The sequence below is a fragment of the Heterodontus francisci genome, chromosome 1 (genome assembly GCF_036365525.1).
Source record: "Heterodontus francisci isolate sHetFra1 chromosome 1, sHetFra1.hap1, whole genome shotgun sequence".
In the NCBI taxonomy this organism is placed as follows: domain Eukaryota; kingdom Metazoa; phylum Chordata; class Chondrichthyes; order Heterodontiformes; family Heterodontidae; genus Heterodontus; species Heterodontus francisci.
Genome location: NC_090371.1, coordinates 162,163,888 through 162,177,909, shown reverse-complemented (window position 1 = coordinate 162,177,909; position 14,022 = coordinate 162,163,888). Strand labels below are relative to the sequence as shown.

At 46.2% G+C, this 14,022-nt stretch overlaps 1 protein-coding gene across 3 annotated transcripts in view; it reads left to right on the top strand.

Moving 5' to 3' along the window:
- The window catches only part of cc2d2a (coiled-coil and C2 domain containing 2A), a 196,122-nt gene that overhangs the window by 95,691 nt on the left and 86,409 nt on the right, over positions 1–14,022 (top strand). For all 3 annotated transcript variants that reach the window (XM_068037959.1, XM_068037967.1, XM_068037957.1), the window contains exons 20-21: positions 27–177; positions 2,091–2,238. In XM_068037959.1, the coding sequence (XP_067894060.1) occupies positions 27–177; positions 2,091–2,238 (299 nt within the window). The remainder of the gene's footprint in view (positions 1–26; positions 178–2,090; positions 2,239–14,022) is intronic.

Genomic DNA, 14,022 nt, shown 5'->3' with positions numbered 1-14,022 from the left:
TCATACATTTTTTTTCTTGTGTTTAGATATTTGAAACTGTGGGAATTAGCACCACAAAAACAGAAGTCTTTGTTCCCATCCCAGAAACCAGCGTCCTCACAGGGAGTACCCCAATTGATGAAATAGAGTTTAGTAGCAATCAGCGTGTAATGTTCAACCATGAGGGAGTCGGAAGTGGTAGGTTTCAAGTGCAAAGTTTTCATAGCTTCAGTACTTTTATTCAATGAAAAAATCACTGATTGTTGGTATATTTTTTCCACCAACTGGGTTAAAAATTATCTGTTTGAGTTTTGGAAAAAGCAGAACATTTTAGTTAATGTATTAGCACTTCTGTCTGAATCAGCTGTCTCTTGGATTGTGATTGATGAATAAAAGCATCCAAAACTGCAATATTTCCTGATTTAATGTGGATTATAAAATTGGCTATTTATAATTGTCTTTGTGTATTTGATGCAGAAAATATTTCTGAAAATTATTCCTTGCCCATCATTCTTCCACATGCTATTGAATATTGCAGGAAGAGATCTGAAAGACACCAACATCAGATTTTCTCCTGGCACAGAGTTTTGCGCACCCAGGGGTTGAAACATTGTAGTCTTTCTTTGTTGCATGTTTTTGCAGAAGATCCTTCAAAGCAATATGTAAATAGAAGTGCTCTACATTGCTGGTCAGGCCTTCCAAGTTGTGTGCCGCGCAATAATGAAACCACCTCTTTCAAGGTGTCAAATGGGGGTCCCAACCCCGCACTGGTAGGAGCAGTCACCCGACAGTGATTTTCCCTGAACTGGCTAATTAGTGGCCAAAGAGTGCACTTTCTGTCCAATTAAGGACAGTGGGTGGGCTCTCAAAGCTGGAGGGCCAATAGGAAACCCTCGAGGCTGGAAGGAGCTCCAACCTTCCATTGCAGGTACTGGAGAGAAAAGGGTGCCTCCATCTTCAGGCGCCCTCTCAGCACTTTTAAAACTTTTACATTAAAAATTGGCCACTATTGCGGAGGGAAGCCTTTCCACAGGGCGGTCTGTGGCTGCAGCTGTGGCCAGGTAAGCAGGGAGAGCCTCAAAACCTGCCTGGAGCACTGGCCCTCCTGCCCCAGTCTGTCCCGGGAGGCCTGCATTTCGGCCGGCAGTGCGGAATTATGCACCTGCCTGCCTCCATTCTCGCCCAATATTGGCAGAATTTGTATCTGGTAGTTCTTTTATAACTAATTATAAAATGTGGGCGGCGCAGTGGTTAGCACCGCAGCCTCACAGCTCCAGCGACCCGGGTTCAATTCCGGGTACTGCCTGTGTGGAGTTTGCAAGTTCTCCCTGTGTCTGCGTGGGTTTCCTCCGGGTGCTCCGGTTTCCTCCCACATGCCAAAGACTTGCAGGTTGATCGGTAAATTGGCCATTAGCAATTGCCCCTAGTGTAGGTCAGTGGTAGGGAAATGGGTGGGGATGTGGTAGGAATATGGGATTAGTGTAGCATTAGTATAAATGGGTGGTTGATGGTCGGCACAGACTCGGTGGGCCGAAGGGCCTGTTTCAGTGCTGTATCTCTAAAACTAAAAAACTAAAAAAAAAACTAATTATAGCTGGTACCTTACAAATTTCCTTTCTTGTCTCCTTTAGCTACTAGGATATTTACAATTAGTTCCAGGGGATTTTTTTGATCTTCAGTCCCTTTATTTTATCAAGTCCCTCTTTGATATTGATTTCAAAAGCCTAAAGGATATTCATTGAGTCAGTATTTTTTTGTATGGTGGATTCTTCGAGAAAATAATCATTCTAATATACCTCTCTGACTGTTGGACTGAAAAAAAATGAGTGCACTTCGCATCCTTTCCTATATTTGCCTCTGCTGTCCTCTGCATCCTCAATACCTACTTTAGAGTTTCCTATATTCCATCCAATGTTATCCCCTTCCATGTTCTCTTAATCTTTTGATAGCTATTATAGTATCAATCACAAGTAAACAGCTAGAATTACAAAATGATTGTTGCACTTGTTGGTTCTGTTGTAAAATTGCTCAGTTATCTTAATCCAGTGACCATTGGTAGTTTTATCAGTCAGTTTTCAGAAAAGTAATCTCTTGATTTATTATGCTTCTAGGTGTGCCATTTTCTTTTGAAGCTGATGGAAGTAACCAGTTGATCCTGTTGACCTCTGGCAAGTTAGCTTGTAGTGTCTCCTGGGCAGTGAGGGAAGATGGTGTGCCATTGGTTCCTCCGATGTTTCAACAAAACTTTGGGGTTCAAAGGTAAATTGTTTCGAAATGTTTCCTGGATTTTATGAAGCAGCAATGCGCACCACCACCTTCTCAAGGGCAATTAGGGATGGGCAATACATGCTGGCCTCGTCAGTGACACACACATCCCGTGAAAGAATGAAAACAAGCTGCCCATGAAGATTGAGAAGGTGGTGGTGAGCTGCTTTCTTGAACTGCTGCAGTCCTTGGGGTGTTGGTATACCCACAGTGCTGTTAGGATGGCAGTTCCAGGATTTTGACCCAGTTACAGTGAAGGAACAGCGATATAGTTCCAAGTCAGAATAGTGTGTGGCTTGGAGGGGAAATTGAAGGTGGTGGTGTTTCCATACACCTGCTGTGCTTGTCCATCTAGGTGGTAGAGGTCGCAGGTTTGGAAAGTGCTGTCGAAGGAGCCTTGGTGAGTTGCTGATCCGGGCAGTAAATTCCAGACACCCACCACCCCCTGGATGACGAAGTTTTTCCTCATGTCCCCTCTCATTTTTGTATATGGTACACACTGCTGCCACTGTGCGTCGGTGGTGGAGGGAGTGAATGTTTAAGGTAGTGGTTGGGGCGCCAATGGGCTGCTTTGTCCTGGATGGTGTCGAGCTTCTTGAGTGTTGTTGGAGCTGCATCCATCCAAGCAAGTGGAGAGTATTCCATCACACTCCTGACTTGTGCCTTATAGATGATGGACAGGGATTGGGAAGACAGAAGGTGAGTTAATTGCCACAGAATTCCCAATCTCTGACCTGCTCTTGCAGCCACAGCATTTATGTGTTTGGTCCAGTTCTTTCTGGTCAACGGTGACCCTCAGGATGTTGATAGTGGGGGATTCAGCGATGGTAATGCCATTGAACATCAAGGGGAGATGGTTAGATTCTCTCTTGTTTGAGATGGTCATTGCCTGGCACTTGTGTGGCGCGAATGTTACTTGCCACTTTTCAGCCCAAGCCTGGCTGTTTTCCAGATCTTGCTGCACCTGGACACAGGCTGCTTCAGTCTCTGAGGAGTCATGAATGGTACTGAACATTGTGCAGTCATCAGTGAACATCCCCACTTATGACCATTTGTTGGAAGGAAGGACATTGATGAAACAGCTGAAGATGGTTGGGTCTAGGACACGACCCTGAGGGACCCCTGCAGTGACGTCCTGGGACTGAGATGATTGACCTCCAACAACCACAACCATCTTCTTTTGCCCTAGGTATGACTCCAACCAGCGGAGAGCTTTCCCCTGATTCCCATTGACTCCAATTTTGCTCGGGTTCCTTGATGTCATACTCTGTCAAATGCTGTCTTGATGTCAAGGGCAGTCACTCTCACCTCACCTCTGGAGTTCAGCTATTCTGTCCATGTTTGGACAAAGGCTGTAATGAGGTCAGGAGCTGCATGGCCCTGGCGCAATCCAAACTGAGTGTCATAGAACCATAAAAAAGTTACAGCACAGAAGAAGGCCATTCAGCCCATCATGTCTATGCCGGCTGAAAAAACTAGCCGCCCAATCTAATCCCACCTTCTGGCACCTGGTCCATGGCCTTGCAACTTATAGCACTTCAGGTGCATGTCCAAGTACCTTTTAAATGAACTGTGGGTTTCTGCCTCCACCACCGATCCGGGCAGTAAATTCCAGACACCCACCACCCCCTGGGTAAAAAAGCTTTTCCTCATGTCCCCTCTCATTCATCTACCAATCACCTAAATCTGTGTCCCCTAGTAATTGATGTCTCCGCTAGGGGAAACAGGTCCTTCCTGTCTACTCTATCCCGGCCTCTCATAATTTTGTACACCTCAATTAAGTCACCCCTCAGCCTCCTCTGTTCTAAGGAAAACAACCCTAGCCGATCCAATCTTTCCTCATAGCTGCAACTTTCAGTGAGCAGGTTATTGCTGAGCTTGATAGCACTGTCAACGACCCCTTCCATCACTTTGCTGATGATTAGGAATAGACTGATAGGGTGGTAATTGACCAAGTTGGATTTGTCCTGCTTTTTGTGCACAGGACATACCTGGGCAATTTTCCACGTTGCCGGGTAGATGCCAGTGTTGTAGTTGTACTGGAACAGCTTAGCTAGTGGTGTGGCTAGTTCTGGAGCACAGGTCTTCAGTACTATTGCCAGAATGTTGTCCGAGCCCATAGCCTTTGCTGTATCCAGTGCCTTCAGCTCTTTGTTGATATCACGTGGAGTAGAATCGAATTGGCTGTAGACTGGCATCTGTGATGTTGGGACCCTCAGAGGAGACCGAGATGGATCATCCACTCGACGCTTCTGGCTGAAGATGGATGCAAATGCTTCAACCGTGTCTTTTACACTGATGTGCTGGGCTCCTCCACTGTTCAGGATGAAGATATTTGTGGAGCCTTCTCCTCCTGTTAGTTGTTTAATTGCCCACCACCATTCACGACTAGATGTGGCAGGACTGCAGAACTTAGATCTGATCCGTTGGTTGTGGGATCACTTCGTCTTGTCTGTTACACCCTGCTTCTGCTGTTTGGCATGCAAGTAGGCCTTTGTTGTAGCTTCTCCAGGCTGACACCTCATTTTTAGGAATGCCTGGTGCTGCTCCTGGCATACCCACCGGCACACTTCATTAAACCAGGGTTGATCCCCTGCCTTGATGGTAATGGTACAGTGGGGGATATACCGAGCCATGCGGTTACAGATTGTGGTTGAATACAATTCTGCTGTGGCTGATGGCCCACAGCACCTCATGGATGTTCAGAGTTGCTAGATCTGTTCGAAATCTATCCCATTTAGCACGGTGGTAGTGCCATACAGCACGATGGAGGGTACTCACAGTGTAAAGACAGGACTTTGTTTCCACAAGGACTGTGTGTTGGTCACTCCTACCAATGCTGTCATGGACAAATGTATCTGCGACAGGTAAGTTGGTGAGGACAATGTCAAGTAGGTTTTGCCCTCTTGTTGATTCCCTCACCAACTGCCACATACCCAGTCTAACAGCTGTGTCCTTTAGGACTCAGTCAGCTGGGTCAGTAATGGTGCTACCGAGCCATTCTTGGTGATGGACATTGAAGTACCCCACCACAGTACATTTTGTGCCCTTGCTACCATCAGTGTTTCTTTCATTGGTGTTCAACATGGAGAAGCACTGATTCATCAGCCAAGGTGGGAATGACAGTAGATGGTAATCAGCAGGAGGTTTCCTTGCCCGTGTTTGACCTGATGCTATGAGACTTCATGGGGTCCGGAGTCAATGTTGAGGGCTCCCAGGGCAACTCCCTCCCTCCCCTCCCGTATGCCACTGGAACATTATCTGCAAGGTATGATTCCGTGAGTATGAATATGTTCGGCTGTTGCTTGGCTAGTCTGTGGAACAGCTCTCCCAACTTTGGCACAAGTCCCCAGATGTTAGTAAGGAGGACTTTGCAGGGTTGACAGGGTTGGGTTTGCCGTTGTCATTTCTGGTGCCTAGGTTGATGCCGGGTAGTCTGTCCCATTTCGTTCCTCTTTTTAGACTTTGTAGCAGTTTGATACAACTGACTGGCTTGCTAGGGCCATTTCAGAGCGCATTTAAGAGACAACCATATTGTTGAGTCGAGAGTCACATGTAGGCCAGATCAGGTAAGGACGACAGATTTCCTTTCCTAAAGGACATTAGTGAACCGGATAGGTTTTTACAACAATTGATGGTGGTTGCATGGTCACCACTATTAATTTCAGATTTATGAAATTCAAATTTCATCATCTGCCATGGTGCGATCCGAACCCATGTCCCCAAAGCCTGGGTTCTGGGTTACTAGTTCTGTGACATTACCACTTCGCCACCACCTCCCCATTCTGGTGCTAAGTCAAGGGGATCTCCAGGTGTCCAATAGCAGAGATGCCATCAAGCAGGGTAAGTAGCCAATGACATTGAAGTGTTCTCGCTATAGCAAAATGGGAAGTAAAATGCACTGGATTGTCCTTCATTTTTAGGTAAATTTTACAGAGAGTAAAATAAATAATTGGGACAAACACATGGAATTAAGGTAGAAGCTGAAGAACCATAAATAAACTTAAAAAAAAAAATAAAAATATGTGGCATTTTTATCATTTTATTATCATATCCCAAATATAAAATTAGTTTTTCAGGGCCAAAGCATTTTTTCATCAGTAATTATGAACTTAGTAGGCATCCATCCGTCTCGGGACACAACGGATTGCACCCGGGATGTATGTCACTTCTGGATTGAATATCGTCCGTTGTGGCTATAGAGGCCGATTCGTGAGTGGCAGTCTCTTCTGCAGCTGGCACAGATTAATAGCGTTGGCCCGAGGTAGACTGATGTTTTTTCCATCTGCCAGGCTCTCTTTTCCACTGTCTGGTTGTTTCTTTTGTCCTCTGCTTTTTCACGCCCTTCCTGACTGCTTGTCTCCAGGCACTCAGAATCACAGAGTTCTGAAGAAGGGTCACTGACCTGAAACCTTAACTCTGCTTCTCTCTCCACAGATGCTAACAGACCTTCTGAGTATTTCCAGCATTTCTTGTTTTTAACTCAGAATCACAGAATTGTTACAGCGGAGAACGAGGCCATTCAGCCCATCGTGTCTGCACCAGCTTTCCGAAACAGCAGTTCACCTAGTGCCATTCCCCCGCTTTCTCCCATAACTCTGCACATTTTTCCTTCTCGTGTAACTGTCTAATTCTCTTTTGAATGCTTCAGTTGAACCTGTCTCCACCACACTCAGGCAGCGCATTCCAGACCTTAACCACTCGCTGCATGAAAAAGTTTTCCCTTCTGTCTCTTTCACTTCTCTTACCCATTACCTTAAATCTGTGCCCTCTCGTTCTTGATCCTTTCACAAGTGGGAACAGTTTCTCTCTATCTACTCTGTCTAGACCTCTCATGATTTTGAATATCTCTATCAAATCACCTCTCAGCCTTCTCCTCTCCAAGGAAAACAGTCCCACGTCTCCAACCTATCTTAACTGAAGTTCCTCATCCCTGGAACCATGCTCGTGAATGTTTTCTGTACTCTCACCAAAGCCATCACAACTTTCCTAAAGTGTGGCTCCCAGAAATGGACAATACTCCAGCTGAGGCTGAACGAGTGTCTTGCATAAGTTCAACATAACTACCTGCCTACCTTGAAGTTCTGCTCTTCTCTCCGACAGGATTTTCGTTTGTCTCTTTTACCTTGTTCACCTTCATTGCTTTCTATTTCCCTCCTGGTGTTTGATAAAGTGTCTACCAAAACTCATTTTCACAGCCACATCTCCTTCCTCAGTGACTGTCTCTGGCTCTGACTTATTTTTAGATTAGATTAGATTAGAGATACAGCACTGAAACAGGCCCTTTGGCCCACCGAGTCTGTGCCGAACATCAACCACCCATTTATACTAATCCCATATTCCTACCAAACATCCCCACCTGTCCCTATATTTCCCTACCACCTACCTATACTAGTGACAATTTATAATGGCCAATTTACCTATCAACCTGCAAGTCTTTTGGCTTGTGGGAGGAAACCGGAGCACCCGGAGAAAACCCACGCAGACACAGAGAGAACTTGCAAACTCCACACAGGCAGTACCCGGAATCGAACCCGGGTCCCTGGAGCTGTGAGGCTGCAGTGCTAACCACTGCGCCACTGTGCCGCCCGTGGATTCCAACTGAAGTTTCATCCTTTGTGTTTTGAATCCACCCAGGATTATAGGCATCTCCGTGAAATACAGCGTTCCTTGGACTGCTATTTTCATAGCATCGTGAGATCCACACTCAGTGCCATGCGCCACCACATGTACATACTGGACCTCTCCAGAAGCATCACCTCACCTTATCTCAAAGCTACTCTGCAGTTTCATTTCATCCTTCGTCTAATCTAACGCATTAAAAAAAAACTTTTTTTCTTCCTTTCAGGTGTTAAGGAACTCAAGCTCCAGTAGCTGATGGGGACTAATACCCCTCCAGATCCTTCCTCCCCTTCACTTCCCTCTGACCCCACCCGTTCTGATCTGACCCCTTGCCGTGTACTCAGCAAAGGATTCAGTTTTATCCCCTTACGCCCTCACCTCAATGAATTTCGTGCTCGGCATGACGTTGAGCTCTTCTTCCATCGCCTTCGCCTTCGGGCTCACTTCCGTGACCAGGAGTCCTCCCCCTGACCAGCAGACCCATTCACCTGCCTCCAGCATTCTCCCTCTACCTGGACCCCTCCCTCTGGCCTCTTACCCACTCTTGATCTTTTCATTGAAAACTGTCGGTCAGATATCGGCCGTATCAATTTCTCTGCCCGCCTCACTCATTTTAATCTGCCCCCCTCTGAGCTTGCACACTCCGTTCTCTCAAGTCTAACCCTGACATTGTCATCAAACCTGCAGACAAGGGTGGTGCTGTTGTTGTCTGGTGTACCGACCTCTACCTTGCAGAGGCTCAGCATCAACTCTCAGACACTTCTTCCTACTTCCCCCTGGACCATGACCCCACCACCAAACATCAAGCTGCTGTCCACAGAACTGTCACTGATCTCATCTCCTCTGGAGATCTTCTCTCTACAGCTTCCAACCTCAAAGTCCCGCAACCCCAGACAGCCTCATTCCCAAAATCCACAAAGAGGACTGTCCTGGCAGATCCATTGTTTCAGCCTGTTCCTGCCCCACTGAACTTATTTCTTCCTATCTTGACTCTATCTTTTCTCCACTGGTCCAGTCTCTTCGCACCTACATCCATGACTCTTCTGACGCCTCCATCATTTTGACAATTTCCAGTTTCCTGGTCCCAACCGCCGCCTCTTCACTATGGACATCCAATCTCTCTACACCTCCATCCCTCACCAGGACGGTTTGAGGGCTCTCCGCTTCTTCCTTTACAGAGGCCCAACCAGTCCCCATCCACCACCACCCTCCTCCGGCTGGCTGAACTTGTTCTCACATTGAACAACCTCTCCTTCAACTCCACTCACTTCCTTCAAGTAAAAGGTGTCGCTATGGGTACCCACATGGGTCCTGGTTATGCTGTCTTTTTGTGGGATATGTCGAACATTCTTTGTTCCAGTCCTACTCAGGCACCCTCCCCCAACTCTTTTCTCGGCACATTGATGACTGTATCGGTGCCGTTTCCTGCTCCCACCCCGAACTGGAAAACTTTATCAACTTTTCTTCTAATTTCCACCTTCACATGGTCCATCGCCGACACTTCCCTTCCCTTCCTCGACTTCTCTGTCTCCATCTCCAGGAATAGGCTGTCTACTAATATTCATTATAAGCCCACCGACTCCCATAGCTACCTCGACTACATTTCTTCACACCTTGCCTCCTGTAAGGACTCCATTCCAATTTCCCAGTTTCTCCATAACCGCGCATCTGCTCTGATGATGCAACCTTCCACGACCGCGCTACTGATGTGTCTTCCTTTTTCCTCAACCGAGGATTTGCCCCCAACTGTGGTTGACAGGGTCCTCAACTGTGTCCGGCCCATTTCCCGCACCTCTACCCTCACCCCTTGCCCTTCCTCCCAGAACCGCGACAGGGTTCCCCTCGTCCTCACTTTCCACCCCATCAGCCTCCACATCCAAAGGATCATCTTTCGCCACATCCAGCATGATGCCACTAACAAACGCATTTTCCCCTCCCTTCCCCTGTCAGCATTCCGAAGGGATCGTTTCCTCTTGCGACACCCTGCTCCACTCCTCCGTTACCCCCAGCACCTCATCCCTTTCCCACGGCACCTTCCCCAGGAATCACAGGAGGTGTAGTACCTGCCCATTTACCTCCTCTCTCCTCAATATCCAAGGCCCCAAACACTCCTTTCAGGTGAAGCAGCGATTTACTTATACTTCTTTCAATTTTGTATACTGTATTCGCTGCTCACAATGTGGTCTCCTCTACACTGGGGAGACCAAACGCAGATTGGGTGACCACTTTACATAACCCCGAGCTTCCGGTTGCTGGACATTTCAAGACCCACCACCACCCCCCTGCTCTCATGCTCGCATCTCTGTCCTGGGATTGCTGCAGTGTTCCAGGGAACATCAATGCAAGCTGGAGGAACAGCATCTCATTTACCTATTAGGCACACTACAGCCTGTCGGACTGAACATTGAGTTCAATAATTTCAGAGCATGACAGGGACCCCCCCTTTTTATGTTTAGTTTTTTTTTCTTCTGTTATTTTATTTTAGTTTTTTTAGTGTGTTTAGTTTGTTTCTACTGTGCCTATGCACTGTTTCTGTTTTTTTTGTAAAAAAATTGTAATATTGTGCTTGGAGTGCTTTGTGCTTTACAGTCTATTCATACCCTCTCTGTACTAATGTGTTGTCTTTCACCACAACATTACCATACCATTTGCCTTTGTTCCTTGACCTTCTGGTCAGTTATTCTCTGTGACTTTGTCCTATCAACGCCTTCTCTTTTGTCATCTCTTGTCCCGCCCCCCGCTTTACTTGCTTAAAATCTTTTACATTTCTAATATTTGTCAGTTCTGAAGAAGGGTCACTGACCTGAAACGTTAACTCTGCTTCTCTCTCCACAGATGCTGCCAGACCTGCTGAGTATTTCCAGCATTTCTTGTTTTTATTTCAACATAACTTCCTTGTTCTCGTACTCTATGCCCCTATTAATAAAGCCCAGGATACTGCGCTCTCAACCTGTCCTGCCAGCTTCAATGACTTATGCACCTATACATCTAGGTCTGTCTGCTCCAGCATCCCCTTTAGAATTGTACTCTTTATGTGATCTCTCTCATGTTCTTCCTACCAAAATGAATCACCTCACATTTCTTTGTATCGAAATTCATCTGCCACCTATCTGCCCATTCCACCAACTTGTCTATGTCCTGTTGAAGTTCTGCTCCTCGCAGTTCACAATGCTTCCAAATTTAATGTCATCCGCAGTCTTCGAAATTGTGCCCTGCACACCAAGGCCTAGGTCATTAATATATATTAGGAAAAGCAAGGATCCCAACACTGATCCCTGGGGAGCTCAGCTAATTCCGTATCCATGTTGCTACCGTCCCTTTTATTTCATGAGCTATAATTTTCTCACAGGTTTGTTGTGTGGCACTACATACGAACATATGAATTAGGAGCAGGAGTAGGCCACTCGGCGCCTCAAGTCTGCTCCGCCATTCAACAAGATCATGGCTGATCTGATTGTAACCTCAACTCCAAATTCCTGCCGACTCCCTAGCTTATCGAGAATCTATCTACCTCTGCCTTAAAAATATTCAAAGACTCTGCTTCCACTTCCTTTTGAGGAAGAGAATTCCAAAGACTCACGACCCTCTGAGAGAAAAAATTCTCCTCATCTCTGTCTTAAATGGGTGACCCCTTATTTTTAAACAGTGACCCCTAGTTCTAGATTCTCCCACAAGGGGAACCATTCTTTCCACATCCACCTTGTCAAGACCCCTCAGGATCTCATATGTTTCAATCAAGTCACCTTTTACTCTTCTAAACTCCAGTGGATACAAGCCAAGCCTGTCTAATCTTTCCTCAGAAGATAACCCGCCTATTCCAGGTATAAACTTGTAGACCTTCTCTGAACTGCTTCCGATGCATCTACATCCTTCCTTAAATAAGGAAACCAATACTGTACACAATACTCCAGATATGGTCTCACCAATGCCCTGTATAGCTGAAGCATAACCTCAAGATCGGATGTCCACCAAAGCTACTAAGTATCATCACCTCATTCCATGACAATATGAAAGGCACAATTCAACATGGTGGCTCCTCATCAGAGCCCTTTCCTATCCTGAGTGGTGTGAAACAGGGCTGTGTTCTCGCACCCACACTTTTTGGGATTTTCTTCTCCCTGCTGCTTTCACATGCGTTCAAATCCTCTGAAGAAGGAATTTTCCTCCACACAAGATCAGGGGGCAGGTTGTTCAACCTTGCCCGTCTAAGAGCGAAGTCCAAAGTACGGAAAGTCCTCATCAGAGAACTCCTCTTTGCTGACGATGCTGCTTTAACATCTCACACTGAAGAATGCCTGCAGAGTCTCATCGACAGGTTTGCGTCTGCCTGCAATGAATTTGGCCTAACCATCAGCCTCAAGAAAACGAACATCATGGGGCAGGATGTCAGAAATGCTCCATCCATCAATATTGGCGACCACGCTCTGGAAGTGGTTCAAGAGTTCACCTACCTAGGCTCAACTATCACCAGTAACCTGTCTGTAGATGCAGAAATCAACAAGCGCATGGGTAAGGCTTCCACTGCTATGTCCAGACTGGCCAAGAGAGTGTGGGAAAATGGCGCACTGACACGGAACACAAAAGTCCGAGTGTACCAGGCCTGTGTCCTCAGTACCTTGCTCTACGGCAGCGAGGCCTGGACAACGTATGCCAGCCAAGAGCGACGTCTCAATTCATTCCATCTTCGCTGCCTTCGGAGAATACTTGGCATCAGGTGGCAGGACTATATCTCCAACACAGAAGTCCTTGAAGCGGCCAACACCCCCAGCTTATACACACTACTGAGTCAGCGGCGCTTGAGATGGCTTGGCCATGTGAGCCGCATGGAAGATGGCAGGATCCCCAAAGACACATTGTACAGCGAGCTCGCCACTGGTATCAGACCCACCGGCCGTCCATGTCTCCGTTATAAAGACGTCTGCAAACGCGACATGAAATCGTGTGACATTGATCACAAGTCGTGGGAGTCAGTTGCCAGCATTCGCCAGAGCTGGCGGGCAGCCATAAAGACAGGGCTAAATTGTGGCGAGTCGAAGAGACTTAGTAGTTGGCAGGAAAAAAGACAGAGGCGCAAGGGGAGAGCCAACTGTGCAACAGCCCCAACAAACAAATTTCTCTGCAGCACCTGTGGAAGAGCCTGTCACTCCAGAATTGGCCTTTATAGCCACTCCAGGCGCTGCTTCACAAACCACTGACCACCTCCAGGCGCGTATCCATTGTCTCTCGAGATAAGGAGGCCCAAAAGAAGAAAGAAAAAGAACCTCAATACATTTGTATTCAATTCTCTTTGCAATGAACAATAACATTCTATTTGCTTTCCTAATTACATGCCGTACTTGCATATTAACCTTTTGCGATTCATGTACTAGGACACCCAGATCCCTCTGCATCTCGGACCTGTACAATCTCTCACCATTTAGATAATATGCTTCTTTTTTATTCTTCCTGCCAAAAGGGACAATTTCACATTTTCCCACATTATATGTCATTTGCCAGATCTTTGCCCACTCACTTAACCTATCTATATCCCTTTGCAGCCTCCCTATGTCCTCATCACATCTTAGTTTCCTACCTATCTTTGTGTCATCAGCAAATTTAGCAACCATACCTTTGGTCCCTTCATCTCAGTCATTTATATAAATTGTAAAAAGTTGAGGTCCCAGCACTGATCCCTCTGGCACACCACTCATTACATCTTGGAAACCAGAAAATGACCCATTCATGCCTACTCTCTGTTTCCTGTTAGCTAGCCAATCTTCTATCCATGCTAAAATGTTAACCCCTACACCATGAGTTTTTATTTTCTTCAATAACCTTTGATGTGGCACCTGATCAAATGCCTTCTGGAAATCTAAGTGCAATACATCCACTGGTTCCCCTTTATCCACAGCACATGCTACTTCTTCAAAGAACTCCAATAATTTGGTTCAACATAATTTCCCTTTCATAAAACCATGTTGAGTCTGCCTGATTAACTTGAATTTTTCTAAATGCCCTGCGATAACGTCATTAATAATAGCTTCTAACATTTTCCCTAAGACAGGTGTTAAGCTAACTGGCCTGTAGTTTCCTGCTTTCTGTCTCCCTCCCTTTTTAAATAAAGGAGTTACATTCACTATTTTCCAATCTAATGGAACCTTCCTCAAATCTAGGGAA